The sequence below is a fragment of the Hakea prostrata genome, chromosome 6, assembly GCF_041222555.1.
Source record: "Hakea prostrata isolate BN-2017 chromosome 6, UWA_Hpros_2, whole genome shotgun sequence".
Taxonomy (NCBI): Eukaryota; Viridiplantae; Streptophyta; class Magnoliopsida; order Proteales; family Proteaceae; genus Hakea; species Hakea prostrata.
Window position 1 is genome coordinate 19321900 of NC_142605.1, and position 24539 is coordinate 19346438.

The 24539-nt window shown below is 38.7% G+C and overlaps 1 protein-coding gene across 1 annotated transcript; it reads left to right on the plus strand.

Moving 5' to 3' along the window:
• The first annotated feature begins 881 nt into the window (after positions 1-881).
• Positions 882-11017, plus strand: LOC149012467 (protein neprosin-like). The gene is made up of 5 exons (XM_089157616.1): positions 882-962; positions 1463-1546; positions 10195-10248; positions 10371-10523; positions 10637-11017. Exons 1-5 carry the CDS (start codon positions 882-884, stop codon positions 11015-11017), a joined length of 753 nt encoding a protein of 250 aa, XP_089013742.1.
• The last annotated feature ends 13522 nt before the right edge of the window (positions 11018-24539 follow it).

Genomic DNA, 24539 nt, shown 5'->3' on the forward strand with positions numbered 1-24539 from the left:
AGGGCTAGGATTTGGAAACGATGTTAAGGGTATTTGGCTTTGTGTATGAAATTTTGAAACAATTCTGATGGGGGTTTGGTGGAATAAAGGTTAATTTCTTGATCTTGGAGAGGAATAGGGTTCGGCCAGGGCTTCTTGGGCTTGAAAGAATGCAAAACAAAAGGGAACTAAGGAGTGGGATAGCGCTGCCTTGTACTTATCTTGCTGTGTAGCAGCGGATAAAGTGCTAAGGGAGATGGTTAATCTCTGTGTTTTTGTTTTTGTTTATTTTTCAATTTGTTATTTCGTGGTGTTTGTTATAACAGGTCCAAATGTTAGATCCAAGGGTTGAGCTTAAAAAATAAATAAATAATGAAAAAACAAAACAAACAAACAAACTTATTATCTTCAAAATCTAACCTCAAACCCTTAGATCTAACTTTTGAACACGTATCACTTATCCATAAGGGAATGTGCGACATCAGAATCGTTGAGAATTTACCAACAATGACAACACATTCAGAATGTTTAGGGAACATAAGAAGATTAGAACGGGTTAATACAGTGTTTTTCCTGACCAACAATGATAACAGATTCTTGTTTTTAGGTTGAACGAAATTACACAAAGTTGAGTTCGGTTATACAGAACATGTCGATACAGCTAACCTTATGAGAAACGGCATTGCATGGGAAATTGGAAAGAAATCTTCCAACCTGTGTATAGGATCGAGCATTTAAATTGCCCTCAAATGCTCTCGGTAATTGGAACAATTGAGCTCTGGTTCTCCTCGATCCGCTGGACGTTCAAATCTGCAAGTATGGGTTTCAAAAGCATCACCACGCTTCTGTTTTTGTTTCTATCTCTCTCAAGCTTCTGTAGTCATGGAATTAAAGCAACAAGAATGAACATTTCCATTGAAGAAAATGATGCATTAGAAAGTCAACTCAAGATTCTCAATAAGCCTCCAGTAAAGAGCATGAAGGTAAATATATATACATATATGAACTCTTTCTCCATACACAAACACACGCACCGCTAATAAAAATAGACATGCATGATGGACGTGTTTCTAGTACGGTGCACGGTGGCAGCCTTCTCTACAGAGATGGTAGACCATCGAGATCATAGAGACCTTTCCGTTTTGCAATCCTTTGGGCCTATAGATCCCAGTCGTTTTGACTAGCTTGATGATGATAAAAAAGAATAGAATAAAATAAATAGAGGCATTGGATTCAACAATCAAAGTAGTCATCTTTCGGATAGACCTTGCTTCCACACTTCGAGCACAGTGATGATAGCCTCTTATTTAGAGACAGTAATTCTAATGAGATGGTGGATTGAACTCTGTCCCTCCACACACACCCTCCTAGCAGGTTTATGGGCATGGCTAAACTTAGGCATCATATTTTTTTCCCCAACTCATTTGGGGTTTCCTTTTGGTTGAATGGAAGATTACTAATATATTTTTTGAATTTCATGTAGGTTGATAATTACATACTGGATTGTGTTGACATCAACAAACAGCCTGCTTTGGATCATCCTTTACTTCGAAATCACACGATTCAGGTACCCCGGCCTGTTATTCTTCAAATTAATCTCTTGTTTTAATTTACAAATGCAATATTCTGTCTTGGTGGAAAGCACCAACAGTATTCCCATGTGTCAATCTCGTTCCTCTTCAAAAAAAAAAGGAATAACTTGTCTTTTTAAGAGAGAAAGAGAGAGAGAGACTAATATCTGTTTTGCATGATTCTTGTCATGTCTATTCACTTGAGTTATTTGATAGCTTTAGTGAAGTTTCTCCAATATGAAATTAGGGATTCTTCAGCGTTTTCATTTTCTTGTATTTGTAACTGTCGGGCCTCTTATGTTTATGTAGATGAAACCAACTTTCCATTTGGAAGATGAAGAGAAAGATGAAGCAGCAACACATTCAGAAATTTGGTTTCCCACTGAAAGTTGCCCCCCGGGAACAGTTTCTATCCGAAGGACTCGAAAGGAAGATCTGATAAATGCTAGAACTATTCCAAAACCAACAGGACCTATTCGAAGAACTCGAAAGGAAGAGGGTATGGGGGGGGGTAAGTTTCCGAATTTTTTGTGGGGTTTTTTTTTTTTTTTTTTTGGGGTTTGTATGTAATTTTTTTAAGAAAAATTAATTTTTTTTTTTTTTTTTTTTTTTTTTTTTTTTTTTAATTTTTTTTTTTTTTTTTTTTTTTTTTTTTTTTTTTTTTTTTTTTTTTTTTTTTTTTTTTTTTTTTTTTTTTTAATTTTTTATTTTTTTTTTTTTTTTTTTGTTGGTAATACATCAAAAGTAATTCAATTCAATTAATTGATGGGGAAAAATTCCTTACCTGAATACGCTTTCCCTTACTTGAAGTATTCACAGCGGAAGTCTAGATCCAAGTTCACGTTCCACCACCAAAGGTTTACCGGCGAGATTCCTCAATCACAGGGAAAGGGAATAATATCCACAACCCAAATGCCGTGGATTAATGGAATGAAGATCAAATACTAGCAAAGAAGAAAATCTAAGCCTGCGATTCTAAGAGAGAGGGAGAGAGAGATGGAGCCGCCGTTTCTCAGAGATTCGCTCGTGCGAATGAATCACTCCGTTACTTACTCACTAATGCGGTGGTTACTAAAATATATAACCTATTTTGTAACCGCCCTAATAGTGAGTTTCCAATATTGCCCTTGGGCATTTAATTTATTAATCAAATTAATAAATTCCAACAGCTCCCACTTGCACAAGGGCAAGTGTTAATCTTTCAATGTGTCCCAGACACATTTGTATATCCCAGATATACACATTCAATCTCTCTGCTATGTATCCCAGATACATAGACCTCTTGTGTCCCAGACACACATGCATATCCCAGATATACATATATATTGATCTCTTCACTATGTATCCCAGATACATAGACCACCTGTGTCCCAGACACTAATATCCACAAGTCATACTGGCAAAATGGGTTGTGCGACCGGTGATATACCTGCACACATGAGCCCCAAACTAGAAACCTTCCCAGAAGGCCAGAATGGCACATCACTCATAGAAACAAATCAAATAAGCATTAGTATAACACAATGTCCTAGGTTTATTCAAACTCACCAGACTAAAAGGTATCTCGATCCCTCCGAGAGATCACCTTCTTGTCCTTAAAATGTTCACTACTTTGTAACACATACGGTTGGCGCCAAAGAAACACTTTTTAGGGTGCGGTTGAATCAAACCTTTCCTTTCGCCCAGACCATCACTACACTTAGGATTGACTCCTTTCCCGGTAGTGCCCCTTTAGGTCGAATCTATCATGACCATAGGTAACACCCCAAAGTAGCCACATCAACCCTTCGTTTCATGATGTCGTCGAAAGTCACTAAGAACACTAATGGACCATAAGGTCCAGGACTCACACAATGAGAGGAGCAGGGATCCATCCTCTCATTTCCAATGATCGCTAAGCACACATAGTATGATATATGTGCTATGGTGGAGCATTCTATATACAATAGAACGTATGTCCATCTCAACACCATACAGGTCTTAGTCCAGTCGCAACCCCTTGCGCCTAACCCGAGTTTCTTTATTGTCGCCACCCTAGCGCCACATAAAGTACTCGCACTGCTCCTATAGGCAACATGAATAGTGGGAACATTCATGTCGATTCTCTTCACAATAGAGAAACTCATCTTGATTCCAAATCAAGGCGACATCATGATTATGAATTGACCTACACAAAGTCATTCACAATCCGTCTCATCTCTGCTCGCCTCCAAGGCGCCAGAGGCGAATGCTCGTGTGAGTGAGCCATTCTCTTGCCTATTGACATATGTTGTTTTATGCTAGAAGAAACACAATCACACAGAAAGTGAATAAAAAAAATGTTGGAATGAACTCATATTATTCATTAATAAGAAAGTCTCAGTACAAAAATAAGTCACAATCTACGCAAGCCCAAGGATTTCACATGAGAAATAAAAACATCCTTGGCTATAGGTTTGGTAAGAGGGTCAGCTACCATCAAACTAGTAGATATGTGCTTAAGTACAACTTTCTTTCTTGATGTAATGTCTCTAACAAAGTGATATCTCAACTGTATATGTTTGGTCTTCCCATGATACTTGGGGTCCTTGACATAGCTAAGAGCTGCCGTACTATCACAGTAGACAAGGGCAGCCTCTTTGGATGTCATCACAATCCCAGTATGTCGAAGGAATCTCCTCAACCAAACAGCCTCTTGAACCGCAGCGGAGCATGCCACATACTCGCTTCCATGGTCGAGAGGGATATACAAGCCTCGCTTCTTGCTACACCACGAAATGGCCCCGCCATTCAGCAAGAAAGCATATCCAGAGGTTGATTTGCGCTCATCGATGTCTCCAGCCCGGTCGGCATCACTATAGCCAACTAACCGCAAATCCGATCCTTGGTAACACAACATGTAGTTACTTGTTCCTCTAAGATATCTCAATATCCTCTTGATCGCTTTCAAGGTGCTCTATGCCCGGGTTTGATTGGTACCGACTAACCAAACCCATCGCATAACAAATATCCGGCCTAGTACACATCATAGCGTACATAAGGCTACCCATCGCACTTGGAATATGGAACTCTTTCCATCTTGGTTTTCTCCTCTGGAGTCTTAGGACCCATATCAAGGCTCAAATGCAAACCCTTCTCCACTGGAGTATCAATTGGTTTGCGGTTGTGCATCCTGTATCTCGTCAAGACATTGTCAATATAGGTCTCTTGAGATAAACCCGGTAATCTCTTTTGCCTATTTCTCGAGAATCTTGACACCAAGCACATAGCTTGCTTCACCCATGTCCTTCATATCAAATACGGAGGACAACCATTTCTTAATGGTTTCCAATAGCTCCTTGCTATTGCTAGCCATAAGTATGTCATCTACATACAGTGTCAGAATGACATAATTATTATCAGATCTCTTGGTGTAAACACAGTGGTCTTCCTCAAGCATGGAAAAACCATTTTCCATCATAGCTTGGTGGAAGCGCACATTCCACTGTCTAGATGCTTGCTTTAAGCCATATATGGACTTCTTAAGCTTGCATACTTTGCGCTCAAGTCCATGTGCTTCAAAGCCTTGAGGTTGATCCATATAGATCTCTTCCTCAAGTTCTCCATTGAGAAAAGCAGTTTTTACATCCATCTGATAAAGCTCCAAGTCCAACTGAGCAACAATGGCTAGTATGAGGCGAATTGAGGCAAACCTAACCACAGGGGAAAAAGTTTCCTCATAATCAACGCCCTCTCGTTGGGTGTAGCCCTTAGCCACTAAACGAGCCTTGAATCTCTCAATAGATCCATCCGCCTTTCTTTTGATCTTGAGAACCCACTTGTTCCCAATCGCCTTTCGGCCTGGCGGCAAGTCAACCAAGTCCCAGACATGATTAACTTTCATCGACTCCAACTCTTCCTTTATTGCTTTTAACCATTCCTTTGAGCTTGACCCCGCAAGAGCTTCCTCGCACGCTCTTTGGTTCATGCTCATCGACTGAAATCATCTCACAGTCGATCTCTTCAGGAGTTACCATGTAGGCTTCATCCTCTATGTCGAAACGTCGACGAGGAACTAGCCCGCGCCCACTACGGCGCAAGTGCATGTCAGATTGCTCACCGTCTAAGGTAGCTATCACATCTGCACTCCCACTCCCACTAGGATCTTCTGGATGAACCCCAGGTTCATTATCCGGAATCCGAATCCCGGAGTGACAAGACCACTATCTTGTATCTCAAAGAATTCCGATGATTCTTTGTTAACTCCTGAAAGAGATGGAAAATCATTCTCCAAGAATGTTGCATCCCTAGACTCAAGTTCCGTTCTCCTCTCATTCTCATCTAGTCCAATGAAGACATGGCCCTTTGAGGGTTCGGAATATCTCACAAAGATACACTTTCTTCCTCTCGGGTCCAAGCTTTCCATATTGGTGAGAAGTAGAGTGAACATATGCTGCACATCCCCATGCGCGCAAGTAACTCAAATCTGGCTCCCTTCCGGTCCACAACTCATATGGTGTGGAAGGAACCGATTTGGTTGGAACTCTGTTGAGGATATAGGCCGCAATCAGCAAAGCATCTCCCCAATTAGATATGGGTAGATTTGCCTGCGCCATCATGGATCTCACCATGTCTAGCAAGGTTCTATTCCTCCTCTCAAAGCAACCCCATTTTGTTGTGGAGTCCCCGGAATAGTAAGTTGTCTAGATATCCCCTTTTCATCACATAACCCTTTGAACATATCGGAGAGATACTCTCTACCTCTATCCGTTCTAAGAGTTTTAATCCTTTTATCTAATCGATTCTCAACCAAGCTCATGAATTTCTTAAAACATTCCGGAGCTTCGACTTATGAGAAATTAGATAAATGTGACCATACCTTGTATAGTCATCTATGAATGTGCTGAAATATGACTGTCCTTTTCTAGTATGCACATTCATGGGTCCACACACATCCGAATGGATAAGTTCTAAAGGAAGAGAGGCTCTCAAAGCCTTTTTAAATGGTTTTCTAGTTGTTTTTCCCGCTAGACATGACTCACGAGGTTGGCAAATCGGATAGTGAACCTTGGCCTAAGAGACCTTCTCTTGCCAACCTGTTCATCCTATCTAAGCCAATATGTCCTAGTCTAGCATGCCACAAATTAGAATCAATACACACAAGTATTTTGGCAAACAAAAACATTACTAGAATTAAATGAATAATCAATTGTATCCAATACAATGAAACCATTATCAAGAAAACCATAACCATAAACCGTATCACCCGAGATATAAAACCAAAGAATTGTTTTCAAATACAATTCTAAAACCATGTCTTAAAAGATAAATAACGTAAACAAGATTTCGCCGAATGTCCGGAGCATACAAAGACATCATGGAGTAACAACGTCACGGCCACCTCGCAAAACTAATTTGCATGTGCCTATGCCATGAACCTCCACGCTTGAGCTGTTCCCCATCGTTATCCTTTTGCTTCCTCTTGGAATACGACGGTATTCCACGAAGCTCGAGCGTTCCCTTGTTATGTGTTCTGTCGCTTTGAATCAACAATCCACAAAGGATTTAGTTCAGCAAGCATAGTAGAACTTGTTACATAACAAGATGAGGTATAACACACAAGACATACCTCTTGCTCGGTGCAATCACGAGCAAAATGACCAGGCTTTCGGCACTTGAAGCAAATCAAAGCTGATTTCTTCTTGCCAGCACTAGTCCCCCTTGAACGCTTGGGCCCACTCTTGTTTTTGTTCCCACCCTGGTTACTTTGCTTGGACCGCTGAGGTTGAGCTTTCTCTCTCTTGCGCTTGAAGCCCGCACCCTTACTAGTGCTAGCTTCCAAAGCAAATACATCGCTTTGAGGGGTATCGGCCAACATCCGATCCTCATCAAGCTCAAGGTGCTTGGCAGCTTGATCGAAAGTCTTGACCTCATCAAGCATGAGTCAAGAAGATCTTCATATGCTCCCAAGTCTTTGGCAATGACCCGATGACTGCGGAGACTTGCTCCTCATCGGTCTTCGGCGCCCACATGCGCTCAACTCACTAATCATGTTTGACATGATGGTTATATGCTGCCTCATGGTGTGACCCTGGCGCATCTTATAACCGTCAAAAGTGAGTCCGAGCTGGCGGCCTCTTGTGGTGGAAGTCCCTCCATACTAGAACTTCACAGCCTCCCACAAAGATTTTGCAGTCCTATGCTTCTCATAACGAAGCATCAGGTCATCCCTCATGGAGCTCGGGATTGTAATCCGGCTACCCGGTCTTTCCTCTTCCAAGCATTGTATATATCAAGGTCCCCGCGATGTTTGTGCGGTGGTACCTTCCTCGGGTGGGTTCATGGTCTGGTTTATGGTCTCTAGCATATCCGCTCTTCCAGAGATATTGCACCTTTCGGTGCCAGAGGTCATAATTCCTCTCATTCAGCTTATCTCCTTTAGTGAGGTCAGCAACAATGCTCTTGGTAGCAGCCATTTTTCTAGAGATATTACATACAAGAATGAGTTCAATAAATCTAGCATTAAACACAACTCATGCAACAAAAATCACACTAGCATAGTCAACCTATGGGATAAGCACTTAAACCAAAAGAGATGCTAAAAAAATATTCAATCAAATTCTCATGCAAACCCACATAGACTTATACACTAACTTCATTCTGTGCAAGAAACATGATTGATAGACCCATAAATAAATAAAATAGTTTTATTAAAATAAAACATGCAATCATGTTGAAGCTATGAGGTGGTTCACACAGAACACTTCTACCTCATTAGCTCCCACTAGGCCCCAATAGGCCCTCAATGCCCAAACATCACACAGACTGTCGGGCCATTGGTGTCCAGTAAGTTAGAAACACATTCTGAACTGGACAGACCAATTTCCAAAAAAAATCCATCTCCCAGACGGACTGCCGTCTGCCCAGACGGAATTCCGTCTGCCTTTTATGCCCAGACGGATGACCGTCTGCACGGAAATTCCGTCTGGCATTTTGTGACCAGACGGATGACCGTCTGGCATTCTGTGACCAGACGGATGACCGTCTGGCCCAGACGGATGACCGTCTCCCAGACGGAAATTCCGTCTGGGTCACTGTGACCACTCTGATAATAGACAGACGACCGACCTGCCGCGGTCTCCAGATGACCAAAAAACGGCAATTTTTCAATTTTTCTTGAACGGAAAAAAACGGTAAAACACGTTTTTTCACTCAAAAATCATCCAAAAAACACATGAAAAAAATCCAACAATAAATTTTAAACAAAAATTTTCATCATGGATTATCAATTCATGCAAATATCCATTAGGGAAATCCACAAGGATCTCCCACTCGGATCCGAATCAAAATTAAAAGGTTTCCAAAAACCCTATCAATTCTCCCATGGGTTTCGTATTAAACCCTTGATCCTCCCATTGGATCCATACAATAAAATTAAACAATGGGGAGGAACAATAAACGTGGGAACCAATGGCTCTGATGCCAATGTTGGTAATACATCAAAAGTAATTCAATTCAATTAATTGATGGGGAAAAATTCCTTACCTGAATACGCTTTCCCTTACTTGAAGTATTCACAGCGGAAGTCTAGATCCAAGTTCACGTTCCACCACCAAAGGTTTACCGGCGAGATTCCTCAATCACAGGGAAAGGGAATAATATCCACAACCCAAATGCCGTGGATTAATGGAATGAAGATCAAATACTAGCAAAGAAGAAAATCTAAGCCTGCGATTCTAAGAGAGAGGGAGAGAGAGATGGAGCCGCCGTTTCTCAGAGATTCGCTCGTGCGAATGAATCACTCCGTTACTTACTCACTAATGCGGTGGTTACTAAAATATATAACCTATTTTGTAACCGCCCTAATAGTGAGTTTCCAATATTGCCCTTGGGCATTTAATTTATTAATCAAATTAATAAATTCCAACAATCATCATTTTGTGGTTGGGTTAAAAAAAAAAAGGGGGGGGGGTTAAAAATATAAAAAAAAAAAGGGGAGGGGTTTGGGTAAGGGGGAGGGTGGGGGGTGTGTTAAAGTAGGGGTAAAAAAAAATAAGGATCATTATACCATGTCTCATATCTGGATTGGCGACGGCCCTAAGTGTGACTTAAATATCATTCAGGCTGGTTGGGCGGTAAGTACCCATCTCATCTCATCTCTTCTCAACATTGTGGCATCCTGTGCATGTCTGTATGTATTAGAGGTCCAAGTTTGACTCTCAGGACCTAAACACATCCCATGCCGGTCCTGCGCATTGCCGTTCTTCAAAATTTCAAGCCATCGGTTTTGAAAAATCAATTAAGCAACCCAACGAAGGCATGGATCATTTTCTTGGAGGGGGCACTCTCGATGAGGAACCATTGAGGAGATATAGGATTCAACCATATAGAATATTCTAATTCAAAGATTAGGATAAATCCAATAAATATTATTGTAATAGAATACTATACCTGATTCATAAGGAGATCCCCTCCAAAGAGATGAACCAGACACACCTAACTTGCAATCCAACCCATCTATATGTGTGTACGTGAGTGATGAAAGAAGTCATTTTTCTTGTTCTTGGAACCCATAGTCTCCTAATCCAGAATAAACCAGTAGAAGAAATCTCGGATTTCCAAAGATAGATGAGGACGTACCCATTTTTCTTTATGGTTTATGTTTGAGTAATTTTTCGCTGATCAGGTACACCCAAAGCTCTACAATGATCATGTGACCCGGCTTACATCGTATTGGACTGTAAGTTTTAATTATATATAGCATTAATTAATTAATTAATTAATTAGAATGCTTCTATATATTATTGATCTTACTATTTATTTATTTTTTTGTTTTAATTTCCTTATGTTAATGTATCATAGGTTGATGGAGATGGTGCAAGGGTAACCGGATGCTTCAATATGATTTGCCATGGTTTTGTTCAGGTTCACCGTCAGATGCACTGGGGCATGGAAATTAGACCATTATCTGTATATAATGGACCGCAATTCGTTGGCGATTATATGATTAGACAGGTATCAATTAATTAATTTTTCCTGATTCTCTGATCATCTCTGGCTTATATATATAGTGCACTGTGTTTGTGATCATCTCTAGCTGATGGGAATGCATGCATGCATGAATGCAGGACAAGGCCACTGGAAACTGGTGGTTCATAATTCAAAACCGTATATATGTAGGATATTGGCCAAACAGGATTATGACTGGAATGTCTAGAGGTGTTCAGATGATTAGATATGGTGGGTTCGCATTGGGAACCCCAGATGGACCTTCACCACAAATGGGGAACGGACATTGGGGTGGTAATCAATTCCACAAGTGTGCTTATTTTGCAAGAATGCAGTATGTGGACGCTGCTCGGACACTAAGGGACATATCTTACTGGAAAACTGAGGCTGTGGGTGATGCAAAGGAGTGTTATGACATAAATTATTTTGGGTATAGCGGTGCTTACATGGGACACACAATCAGCTATGGAGGCCCTGGGGGTCGTTTGTGTGGTGATTAAGTAGAATTTCCATTAATCTTCGTTCATGGCACTTTTGTTTCCTCTCTCATCAGGTGGAATTAATGGTTTTCAAATTATATATTGTGTGTAAGTTGCTAATTTGTAAGGTGCCGAATCTTACTTCAGCCAGTTAATAAATCAGGTTCAATGATTCATTCTCAATGCTTAACAAACTCTTGCGTAAAATTATCTTTTAGATTAGTCCCGATGGAATTCGAACTTTGACCTCTTATTTGAAGGTTGGTTTCTTACCAATTGAGCCACCTCTCTTACCAATTGAGCCACCTCTCGGGGTTGAAATTTACATATTTATATCAAAACCCTAATCTGATATATAATCAACATCATAAATCTCTCAAGGTATTCATGAATCCAAATGAATTTGAGCTTCTCTAAAATAATTCTCGGGGCAAAGCTCGCACATCCCTCATAAACTCAGCCCAGAACTGCGCTCGCTCCGACTCATAGATGGGCAAGTACCATCAGCTATGATACTCCCCGACCAGCCCAATTTGCTGCGTGGGCGCTTGGAAAAGAAAACCCACCCGAGAGGGTTGGATTTGCTCAAGTAATAAATGTGAAAAAAGAGGTAAAGAGGGAGAAATTCAAAACACAAGCCAAGGAAGCCGATGATGTGATGCCAGTTGTTTGAGAGGAGCATACCAGGATATAAATCCCAGTGATTCAAAATGACGGAAAATAAGGGAGAAAAGATGGGAAACCTAACACCACTTTTCAAGGTGTTAGTATAAAAGGAAAATTCCATGAGAGGGTTAGAATTAACCCTCTCGTTAGAGTTGGGGACCTGAAGGAGATATGTAGACATAATGGAAAAAGGGTTTGAGATGTCATCAAGTTCGGCATGACGAACGTGAAAAACGAAATAGCTGGGACCTTGAGAAGGTCTTTTGGATGGATGGGAGCCACCAACAACAGGTTTTGAAAAAGCCTTATGCTTTTGAGAGGCAGGGGTGAAGCAACAACTTCACCCTCCATTTGGTTTCTCGATGGCCCTTTACGAAAAGATTAGGCCAAAGGAACGAACCATTGGTAAGTAATCCTAATGTTCTTGTCACCAGATAACTCTATGGATGTCACATCCACCCATCCGATACCCTACCTGACATACCCGAGTGTGTGATCCACAGTCCCGAAGATCAGTATCGAGGAAATCAACCTCCCACATTCACAATAATATAATCAAGAACAAGACTAAATCAAGGTTATCAATGTTAATTAATAGATCAAAGCAAAGTAACAAAATAACATCAGAGTGCGAAAATGAGACCAATATATATATAATCAAAATGTAGAGTGAGGCGGAATCTCACTCCACGAATACAACGGAATGTAGTTCTAAAATCAAAAGAAGATTACAACCGGTTCCATAAGAAAAGAAAGAAAGTAATAATCAAGCTCGGACGCTCCCACTCCATGGTAGGGTTAATTATGATACGTAACATGATCACTCGAGGGATCATCACCGAGATCTTTATAATTGCCAACACCTTGCGTGTAGTACGATTCTTCAGCTTGCGCTTGCTCATATTGGCCTTAATAGTCATCTTTACCTGTAGAATAATCTAACAAAAGATATTTGTATAAAAGGACTGAGTTCAAGAGAACTCAGCAAGGCAAGTCATTCCATAATAACATAAATAACATGATAGCAAAAACATAGCATGATGTAGTATGATATGAGACAGACAATGCATGTATGAGTCTAACTCTATGTATGCTGGTTTCTAAAGGTAGACATGCTTTAAGTCATAGCACCATACTTCTTTGGGAAGGTCATTCACTCTCCATCAACCATCCTGGTATCTTGGGCTCTATCGGTGGTAGTTGGGTCTTGCATCCCTCTTGAACATTCAATGGCTGGGGTTTTGGTCACCTCTCTCTCATATCACCATTGGTATAAGTATTGGCGCATGTCAGGGTAAAGCCTAGCCAATGCGAGTCATCTACTTGGTTATATCAACTCAGATCCAGATACGTTCATTTCTCACCCCGGGCGATCCTTTCTGGTATCCTTCAGACTAGAGTCAGCGTATCATATGGCTACAACCAACTTGGACTACGAATTCATTAACCCTATTGGTCATCCACAAATAATAGACGGAAAGCTCTCATGTCCCCTCACGGATTGGCTACCGGTCTTGAACACCCATGAGCCCAAGTCTACTAAATGCAACCCTACCAATGAATGGCCGCTCACGAGTATCCACAATGTGATTTATGCACTCTCACAGATATGACTCACCGGTCTTGAGCGCCCATAAACTCCCATTGCTACCACAGGTTACTCAATCTCAATACCCTTTTGAATCGGGTTTGATATAACAGGGAATCCTAGCCAAACAATGCTAGACAAATCTTAGGTATGACAACCAATAATCCAGGAAAGCGTCAAAGGGCAACATCGGAAATATCCCATACTATTCCCACTGATGTCCAAGGACAGAAATGTCAAAAGGACATTCCCCAATCCCAAATCATACCTAATCAATCACATTCCCAATACAGTCATATAACACACAACTGATATCTCATCAAATGAAAGAGTATATAAAGTTGAGATCAAAAGAATAAACAACATACATAAGTAAGTATTCATACATGGTCAAGTATATAAAGGAAATAAGAGAATAAGAACCTACTATACTTACAGCATTCATATCATAATAGAAATTATCATATCAGTAGCAAATCTAGGTGATTCCTAATTTAGAAACTAAGATTCACGCAATCTATGTAAATATGGAAATAACATTCCCTGTTGGACAAGCAGATGCAGTACTTCTTTTTGGCAATACAAGAACACAAGATTCCTAAAAGTACATGTGATTTTTTTTTTTTTTGGTAGAACACTAAAGAAATGTGATTGAATCATTATACGTACACAATGCACTCGTAATTTCTTTTTCAAGAAAAAGAAACTAAACTTTAGAAACAGCCTCGACTTGAAGTGCATGAAACATATCTGTTACCATATCCACATATCGTCTACAACTTTGTAGGCAGAGGCAGGTATCAGTCAAATAATAGAAGTTAACTCCTACAGGTGTTTCTAGCTAGGTTTAAAATATTTGCAATTGTAAATCATATGACAAAAGAGAGAAGTTTATGTTATGAATGTGATTTTTAATACTAAAATCGGATCCCTAATACAGTATTTATAGTCAAACTACAAAGGTAAGACAATACAAGAACACAAGATTTATAAACAAATACAGTAGTGTCAAATACGGTAGACTACATATCCATAATAGTTTCTACTCAGGTTCAGAATTAGTTGGCACAGACGAATACAGAAAACGCAAATTTGCGACCAGGGACTTCCTAAATATACAGTGATTAAAAGAGCCAATACTTCAATCATTCAATTTGGATTGTAGCAAATTTGTTGTTATTCTCAAGCTCGTTGCAGGAGAGGGTGAGATCGATGAGAGAACACAGTGAGGGCAAATGCTAAATGATATTCCTGTCATTTGATGGCCAGTTGCCAACTCCACGTCTTGTTCAATTGTTTTTTATCCTCCAATTTGCGACTAATCAAGAAATGGTTGGAAAATTAGCAGCAAAGAACTTAAACCCTAAATCACAAGAAGATAGAAAGAGAGAGAGAGAGAGAGAGAGAGAGCTAGAGAGACAATACAGAAACAACACATACAACCGCTTCCTTATCCTTAACCCGTCGAGTATAAACTTGTTAAAAGATGGCAGGGTATTTTTTGGAATAAATCTCCCTTGATCCCTAGACATAATATTTTCTTTTGGCGACTGGTTAACAATGGTTTACCAGTGGCAGCCCTATTAGAGAAATGGATTCTTTTGTACCCATTTGTGTGTAATTGTATTACAAATTCTAAATGGAATAGAGTTTTATTATATATTGACTATACCAAAACAAAAAGTTATGTGCTATACTGTAACAAAGGTGAAGAACCAAACTGATATTGAGTTGACTAGGTTTGAAACTCGATTCCAATTGGGTTGACTGAGGCTTCAAACCTAGTCGACTCAATATCCGTTTGGCTCTTCACCTTTGTACCCCAATTGTGTGTAATTGTATTACAAATTCTAAAAATACAATAATGGAATTGCAATACAATTGAAAAATGAAGATCCTTAACTAATCCGGAGAACTTGAAGTTGTAATCAAACAAACCACCAACGAATGAAATTGTGTCACACCTTGAGTGTTGTCTTTGAGGTAATTGATACACCCTACTACCAATAATTCTTCGCACCACTACCTCCAAGATAAAACAACATTCAACTAGAAGATGAGGTACTTCTTTTAGTCCCTTCAAGGAGCCAAAAGCTACAGCACAACACTAATACAAACTCAAATGAAGAAATGAAGTTTGTAAAATAATAAGCAACAAATAATGCAAGTGTAGTGAGGAGAGTATCTATTACACACCATATGCAAGGAACGGCTTGGATTTATATAGGCCCTAACCCCACCTTACACCCCTTGAGATTCTCAAGGTAATGAATTAGGTCATTGAATCATAAGGACTCTCCCCCTAACAAAGGAGATAATCAATTCCCTACTAATAGAAGATCAATGGACTTGTCCCTTCTCCACTAATGTGAATAAATCATCTTGACCTAACCTCCCCACTAAAGGGAGAATTAAATCTCATATTCACCTCTTTTGCATGAATTGAATTTAATCCATTCAATAGCTTTAACCCACTTAGGATAATGACCGTGAATGGTCATGAAGGTGCAATAAGAATTTAATGTTAATGGCTTGAATTTGAGTAAATTTCACCCTACAAATATGCCAACCTCATCACCATGATCAAGGCCTTTAAGATTCTCATATCAATTGCAATTGATATTCATAACAACCTCGCACCCCATTAACAATGTTAAGAAGAGCCTCATAAACACATTTATGAAGGGCCTCCTTTACTCGAAGGTGCCTCATTACCATCCTTCACTCATGAATCCCACACACTAACAAAACAATTAAAATAAAAAAATGCAAAAACTAATTTGAAACTTAATATAAAATAGATTTTAGTAAAAGTCTAACAATCCCCCACAAGTTTCAAAATTGCAAAAAAAAAAAAAAAAAAAAAAAAAAAAAAAAAAGAAAGAAAGAAAAGAAAGAAAGAAAGAAAGAAAGAAAGAAAGAAAAAAAAGAAAAAAGAACACGTGTTGTGACTGCATTAGATACTAAAGGACACGTCGATGTAGGTGTCTTTCGGACTTGAGCCTACACTAGGTGTAATAAGTCACATTACAATTACTGATAGAGTCAAACTCCTTGAATCTTTCCTCATTAGTGTAGTTAACTGTCCCATCATCCATGTCCTAGAGGTTGAATTTTGGAGCTACCCTTTATGTTAAAGTTGAAATTTGGAACCGACCTTGTCCTTTATCTTGGATTCATGAATGTTAAGAGAACTCGCCTATATGTTCTCATTGGCGGCGATCAAACCCCCTACATCCACTTAGATTAGTCTCTGATGTGCACCATAGCTAACACACCCCCACATTCCTTGTGATTAGACTAATTAAGAGCTTTGCTCAACCTTACCCTTATGGTAGTACTACTACCTTCATCTACACCCTAGAATGAAATAGTTATAAATAGTAGTACCGAATTGCTTATCCTATTACTTCATTTGTACCCGTTAAACCTAATTTAGGTATTTAGCCTCTTCACATAAGTAGGGTATTCATCATGTGACCTGAGGATTAGGCATTAACCCAATTCATGTAGTTGCAATACACAAGTTTTTAACAGACATAGCCTTTGTCAACATGTCAGTTTGATTCCTTTCTGACTTCACATAATCGATAACTATTATTCATTCATCTATGTACTATCGCACAAGATTGTGCCTAAGGCGTATATGCCTCCTTTTACCATTGTACACCTTATTCTTGGCTAAGTGAATAGCTGTTTGTTTATCAAATTGTAGTGGTATTGATGGCATCAGTTGTTTCCACAATGGTATATTAGCCATTAAATTTCTAAGCCATTCAGCTTCTGTTCCTGCCTTCTCTAAGGCTATGAACTCATTCCATGGTAGAGCCCGTTCCACATGATTGCTTTGTGGACTTCCAGGAAATTGCACCACCTGCTAGTGTAAACGCATACCCACTAGTGGCTAAGGATTCATTTGTATCTGAAATCTAGTTAGTATTGAAATACCCTTCTAAAACCACTGGTTTACCACTATAGTGTAAACTATAGATTACAGTACCTTTTAGGTACCTTAGTAATCTATCAATTGCACTCCAATGCTCCTTACTTGGATTTTGAGTATATTGACTCAACTTTCCTACTGCAAGAGAAATATTCAGATGTGTACAATTCATAAGATATGAGACTGAATCAATAATTTGTGCATACCTTTCATTGGTTCACCCAAGTCCCTTTTCAAATGACACCCCACCTCAAAAGGTATTTTGATCGTTGAAAGTTCGAGGGAGCCATACTTTTTTAAGTATGTTTTCTACATGATGAGCTTGAGATAATAAAATATTATTTTCTTGTTTGATGATCTTGATCCCAAGAATCATATCAGCTTCCCTTAAGTCTTTTCTATCAAAATTAGATATCAAAAGATGCTTAGTCTAATTCACTATTGTCAAGCCTGCCCCATTATCAACATATCATCTACCTAGAGTCGAATAAATATGCATTTACCACCATGAAACTTGTTATATAAGCATCTTTTGGCGTTATTGACAACAAAGTCATTTGAAATTAGAGGCTTGTTTAATTTTTCATGCCATTACTTTGGCGCTTTCTTCAATCCATATAAGGATTTTCTAAGCTTGCAAACTTTTTGCTCTTGTCCTTTTACAATACAACCTTCTGGTTGTTTTATATAAATTTTCTCTTCTAAATCACCATTTAGAAAAGCAGTTTTTACATACATTTGATGGATGACCAAGTTATGTATTGACGCTATTGCAAACATAATGCTTATTGAGGCAATTCTCGACACAGGGGCAAATGTGAAAAAATAATCGATGTTTGGTTTTTACCTAAATCCCTTGACAACAAGTCTAGCATTGAAACGATCAAGTGACCCATCACTTTTTAACTTCTTTTGAAATATTCACTTAGTCTCCAAAGTTTTAGAACCTATTGGTAAATCCACCAATTCCCAAGTATTATTCGCCAAGATTTAATCAAGTTCACTATTGATTGCCTCCTTCCAAAAGATGGCATCAAGTGATGTAATAGCTTCTTTATAATTAAGAGGATCCTTATCTACCAAATAAATAAGTCACCCATCATCCTTATATTAGGGTCTTTTGAGTCTCTTGCTTGTTTTTAGTTGATTTGCATCACTATTACCCAATTCTTGATTGATATTCTTTTCAACTAAATCCAATTCCCCATTGGTCGATTGGCTTTCCTAACTCATAACTAAAGCATAATTAAAGAGAAATATACTTTCAAAAGACTCTTCCCTTAATTTTATAATGCTATTTGGCTCGATAACATCATCCACTGATATAATTACCAAGATCAGTATGCCATGCTATTTATCGCATAACCCAAGAACACACAATCACATGTTTAGGACCCAATTTTCTTTTCCTGGAATCCGGTAATAATATCTTGGCCAAACAACCCCAAACACGTAAATGTTTTATACTTGGTTTTCTACCAAACCATTTCTCAAATGGAACCATTCCAATCTTGTTATGCGGGATTTTATTTAATAGATAACATGTTGCCAGCATGGCTCCCCCCCCCCCCCCCCCACATAGTACATTAAAACTCAACAACATACAATTCATCATCTCTTGAAGAGATCTATTTTTCCTTTCTGCTACTCCATTTGATTCCGGTTGGTACGGAGCGGTCGTTTCATGGATAATTCCATTTTCCTCACAAAACTTATCAAATTAAAATACCCAGTCCCTCTGTCGGTTCTAAGTCTTTTAATATTCTTGCCAAGTTGATTTTCAACTTCCGTTTTCTAAGATATAAATGTCTTTCCGGCCTTATCCTTTGATTTAAGCGAATAGACCATGACATATCTAGAATGATCATCTATGAAAGTGATAACATAATTGTTTCCTCCCCTTAACTCATATGACTTATAGTAACTTAAGTCATTATGGATCAATTCCAATAAATCACTCTTTCTATCCATAGCCTTGTGAGGCATTTTCGTTAACATAGCCTCTACCCAGACAAGTTTTACACTTGTCCTTGGGAGATTCCACCTTATCGGTGATCATGCCTATCTTACATAGTTTGGTGATATATTTCAAACTAATATGGCCTAACCTACCATGTCACAAATCAAAAGAATTTGATAAAACAACAAAGTAAACAGAAGAAGTACTAGCTTTTTCAATTACAATATTAGAAACATTAAGTACAAATAATCCCTCACTAAGGTATTCCTTTCCCACGAATACATTATTTTTAGTGATAATTGCCTTATCACTTTCAAAAGCCAACTTCATTTCTACTTTATTAAGCACAAGAATTGAAATAATTTAAGGCACATGTAGGACATTGATGAGAACAATAGTCTTCCCTGAGGTGAGTTTCAAAGTCACCTTACATTTTCCCATAACAGGGGCACTTTGGAAATTTCCCATAAATACATTTTCATCATTTGAGCCCATGGAATGGAAGGAAAACATTTTGAAATCACCACATATGTGTCTTGTAGCACCACTATCGAACACCCAATCTTTTGGTTTTTCAACCAAATTGGTTTATGTGATTATAGCTACAAATACATCATCTTCAATTAGGTTCATCTTTTTAGTTTTCTTCTTCTTGAACCTACAATCTTTTTAAAAATGGCCAACCTTTCCAAAAAAAAAAAAACAAGCCAACTTTTTCTTCTTAAAAGACTCATCATTTTTTTTTAATGACTTTTCCTTTTCTTGTTTTGCTTGTTAGTTTCCACCAAATTCGCTTTTAAGTTTATTTCCCCAAGGTCTTTTTCACCCTTGTCTTTGAGCCAGTTCCTTTCTTCAATTTTGATCCTTACAACCAACTGGTCTAAGGACAACCATGTCTTCTTATGTTTTATTGACATCTTGAAAGCATTCCATGAAGGTGGAAGTTTCTCAATCAAGACACCAGTCACAAACTCTTATGATATGACCATTTTTTCTTTTGCTAAATTTCCAACCAAATTTTGAAATAAATCAATTTGGATTGATATGATGTCACTATCTTTTATAGAAAAATTTAGAAAACTAGCTACCAAGTATTTCTTTGAACCATCATCTTCAAGAGAATCCTCCTTAACCAAAGCATCCCAAATCGAATGAGCATATTCTAATGAAACTATACACATGGTATAAGTCATTAGATAATGCATTAAAAATTCGATTCTTGCATTGGTAGTCTGCTTGAATCCAAGCCACCCTTTTGCCCTCCTTTATAAGATCATTACTTTTTTCTAGCATGGATTCTGTCAAGGCAAATGGCACTCCAATTTGGGCTAGGACAAATAACATCATTTGCATCAATCATTTGAAGTTTTGATATGTGAATTGTTCGATCTTGTCAAACTCAGTGATAATCCCCATCTTAACCAAATTCAATTTGTCAAACTCAAGTTATGTGGTCATTTATATTGTCTGTACTTAATTCTGGATCAATTCAAAAGTGTAATGGGGAAGTTGTTAATGGGATGTTTTCCTTGACAGATTCTCTGTGATGGGGTACTGGGGTAGACTAATGTCAGAAAGTACTGAAACTTGGGTGCGATGAGGGAAATGACTTGGGTGGTGATCTTCCTAGTTTAGTGAGGTTCTGACTGGAAAATTGTGCTTTCGATTTTAGGGTCTAATGGGAGCGCAAATTTTCAATAATATTTGTATCTTAAGATTGGCTGGTTAGTTAGGGCTAGGATTTGGAAACGATGTTAAGGGTATTTGGCTTTGTGTATGAAATTTTGAAACAATTCTGATGGGGGTTTGGTGGACTAAAGGTTAATTTCTTGATCTTGGAGAGGAATAGGGTTCGGCCAGGGCTTCTTGGGCTTGAAAGAATGCAAAACAAAAGGGAACTAAGGAGTGGGATAGCGCTGCCTTGTACTTATCTTGCTGTGTAGCAGCGGATAAAGTGCTAAGGGAGATGGTTAATCTCTATGTGTTTTTGTTTTTGTTTATTTTTCAATTTGTTATTTCATGGTGTTTGTTATAACAGGTCCAAATGTTAGATCCAAGGGTTGAGCTTAAAAAATAAATAAATAAATAATGAAAAAACAAAACAAACAAACAAACTTATTATCTTCAAAATCTAACCTCAAACCCTTAGATCTAACTTTTGAACACGTATCACTCATCCATAAGGGAATGTGCGACATCAGAATCGTTGAGAAATTTACCAACAATGACAACACATTCAGAATGTTTAGGGAACATAAGAAGATTAGAACAGGTTAATACAGTGTTTTTCCTGACCAACAATGATAACAGATTCTTGTTTTTAGGTTGAACGAAATTACACAAAGTTGAGTTCGGTTATACAGAACATGTCGATACAGCTAACCTTATGAGAAACGGCATTGCAATGGAAATTGGAAAGAAATCTTCCAACCTGTGTATAGGATCGAGCATTTAAATTGCCCTCAAATGCTCTTGGTAATTGGAACAATTGAGCTCTGGTTCTCCTCCATCCGCTAGATGTTCGAATCTACAAGTATGGGTTTCAAAAGCATCACCACGCTTCTGTTTTTGTTTCTATCTCTCTCAAGCTTCTGTATTCATGGAGTTAAAGCAACAAGAATGAACATTTCCATTGAAGAAAATGATGCATTGGAAAGTCAACTCAAGATTCTCAATAAGCCTCCAGTAAAGAGCATGAAGGTATATATATACATATATGAACTCTTTTCCCATACACAAACACACACACCCCTAATAAAAATAGACATGCATGATGGACGTGTTTCTAGTATAGTGCACGGTGGCAGCCTCCTCTAAAGAGATAGTAAACCATGGAGGTCTTAGAGACCTTTCCGTTTTGCAATCCCTTGAGCCTATAGATCCCAGTCGTTTTGACTAGCTTGATGATGATAAAAAATAATATAATAAAATAAATAGAGGCATCGGATTCAACAATCAAAGTAGTCATCTTTCGGATAGACCTTGCTGCAGAGGGTCCATATTGAAAAAAGAATTAGGGCAAAGGCAAAAGATTGTTACTTAGTTGGATAAATGAGAGTACACAATGAAGATGATTCTATAATCGACGAAGATGGTTTTGATTTGGATAAATGTGTGGATGTACTTCGAGCACAAGTGATGACAGCCTCCTATGCAGGACAGTAATTCTAATGAGATGGTGGATTGAACTCTATACCTCCACACACACCACCCCCTTCTAGGTCTATGGGCCTTTAGATTTTATTACTATTTCGACAACGACCAAAATAACAATAATAATTTCAAAAGTTGTTGGACGATAATTTTGCTCCTTGTTTTTATGGGCGTGGCTAAACTTAGGCTTCATATTTTTTTTCCCCAACTCATTTGGGGTTTCCTTTTGGTTGAATGGAAGATTACTAATATATTTTTTGAATTTCATGTAGGTTGATAATTACATCCTGGATTGTGTTGACATCAACAAACAGCCTGCTTTGGATCATCCTTTACTTCGAAATCACACGATTCAGGTACCCCGGCCTGTTATTCTTCAAATTAATCTCTTGTTTTTAATTTACAAAAGCAATATTCTGTCTTGGTGGAAAGCACCAACAGTATTCCCATATGTCAATCTCATTCCTCTTCAAAACAAAGGAATAACTTGTCTTTTTAAGAGAGAAAGAGAGAGAGACTAATATCAATTTTGATTCTTGTCATGTCTATTCACTTGAGTTATTTGATTCTGTCTTGGTGGAAAGCACCAACTGTAAAAGGAAATAAAACCAAAAGCTCAGGGGCTCACTAGGGGCAAGACCTCACCATTGGAGTACATCCTCGTATTCCATGGCATGTCCATGGATCTCCTGACATGCGTGGATGGACTTTATTGTTTTAACGACACTGTCCTCATATGGAAAGAGAGGTAAGGGTTGATTAACCTGGGTATAAGAACCCTTATTGTTCCAAGAAATTGGGAAGTTCAGGTTTTTGAGAGGCGCCCGACAGAATAGAAACCGATGATGCCACCCATTGTGATTAGATGGACAAGTACCATCAGCTATGAAACTCCCCGACCAGCCCAATTTTTTGCACGGGCGCTTGGAAAAGAAAACCCACCCGGGAGGGTTGGATTTGCTCAAGTAATAAATTTGAAAAAAGAGGTAAAGAGGGAGAAATTCAAAACACAAGCCAAGGAAGCCGACAATGTGATGCCAGTTGTTTGAGAAGAGCATACCAGGACATAAGTCCCAGTGATTCAAAATGGCAGAAAATAAGGGAGAAAAGATGGGAAACCTAACACCACTTTTCAGGTGTTAGTATAAAAGGAAAATTCCACGAGAGGGTTAGAATCTAACCCTCTCGTTAGAGTTGGGGACCTGAAGGAGATATGTAAATATAATGGAAAAAATGGTTTGAGATGTCATCAAGTTCGGCATGACGGACGTGAGAAACGAAATAGTTGGGACCTTGAGAAGGTCTTTTGGATGGACGAGAGCCACCAACAGCAGGTTTTGAAAAAACCTTACGCTTTTGAGAGGTAGGGGTGAAGCAACAACTTCACCCTCCAGTTGGTTTCCCGATGGCCCTTCATGAGAAGATTAGGCCAAAGGACCGAACCATCGGTAAGTAATCCTAATGTTCTTGTCACCAGATAACTCTACAAAGGTCGAGGGACTCGGTTGATTAGCTGAATCATCCTCGGACGTTCTTCCCCTACCCGGAATGAAGGGAACCTAGGGGGAAAACTATAAAAGAAGAAAAGATGAAACCCTGAGCTACTAGAGGTCAGGAAACTAGTGAAGAAGGAAAAAATTAAAGAAAGAGGAGAGAACAAGGTTGAATAAGTAGGGAGAAGTGCTTACTTGTTCAAACTTTGAGCAAGGAATGCATTGGGAACAAAGTTGCTTGAAGCTTGCTGGAATCTTCAGACACAGATGAATTCGGGAAAGAGAAAGTGAAGAATGGAAGAAAGGCTAAGGAAGGCTTGAATAGGCCAAGGAATGGATTTGAACGAACGAGATCAATTTAGATTGACGATCTAGAATAGGCGACGGTTCGAGATTAAGGATCCAACGAACAAGGACAACCCAAAATCAACGGCCAAAAGTAAATGACGGTTCAAGAAAAGAGCGTCATGATGGCACTTGTTTCCAAAAGACACATGGCATTAGAAGCGCATTTTGCGCTGTTTGGAGGACGTTTGGGAGACATAAGACCTTTTAAACTTCCATTTTCTACACATGGTTTTTAATCTAAAAAGACAAACCAAATGATCGTTCTACTTATCCCGATCACTTGGTCTTGGGGGGTCATGATAAGTAAAAAATAATAACCAACAGGGTCAAACCATGGTCGGGACCGATTCAAGAAGTGAACCAAAAGAAGCTTGGGCAAGAAGGAACTTCAT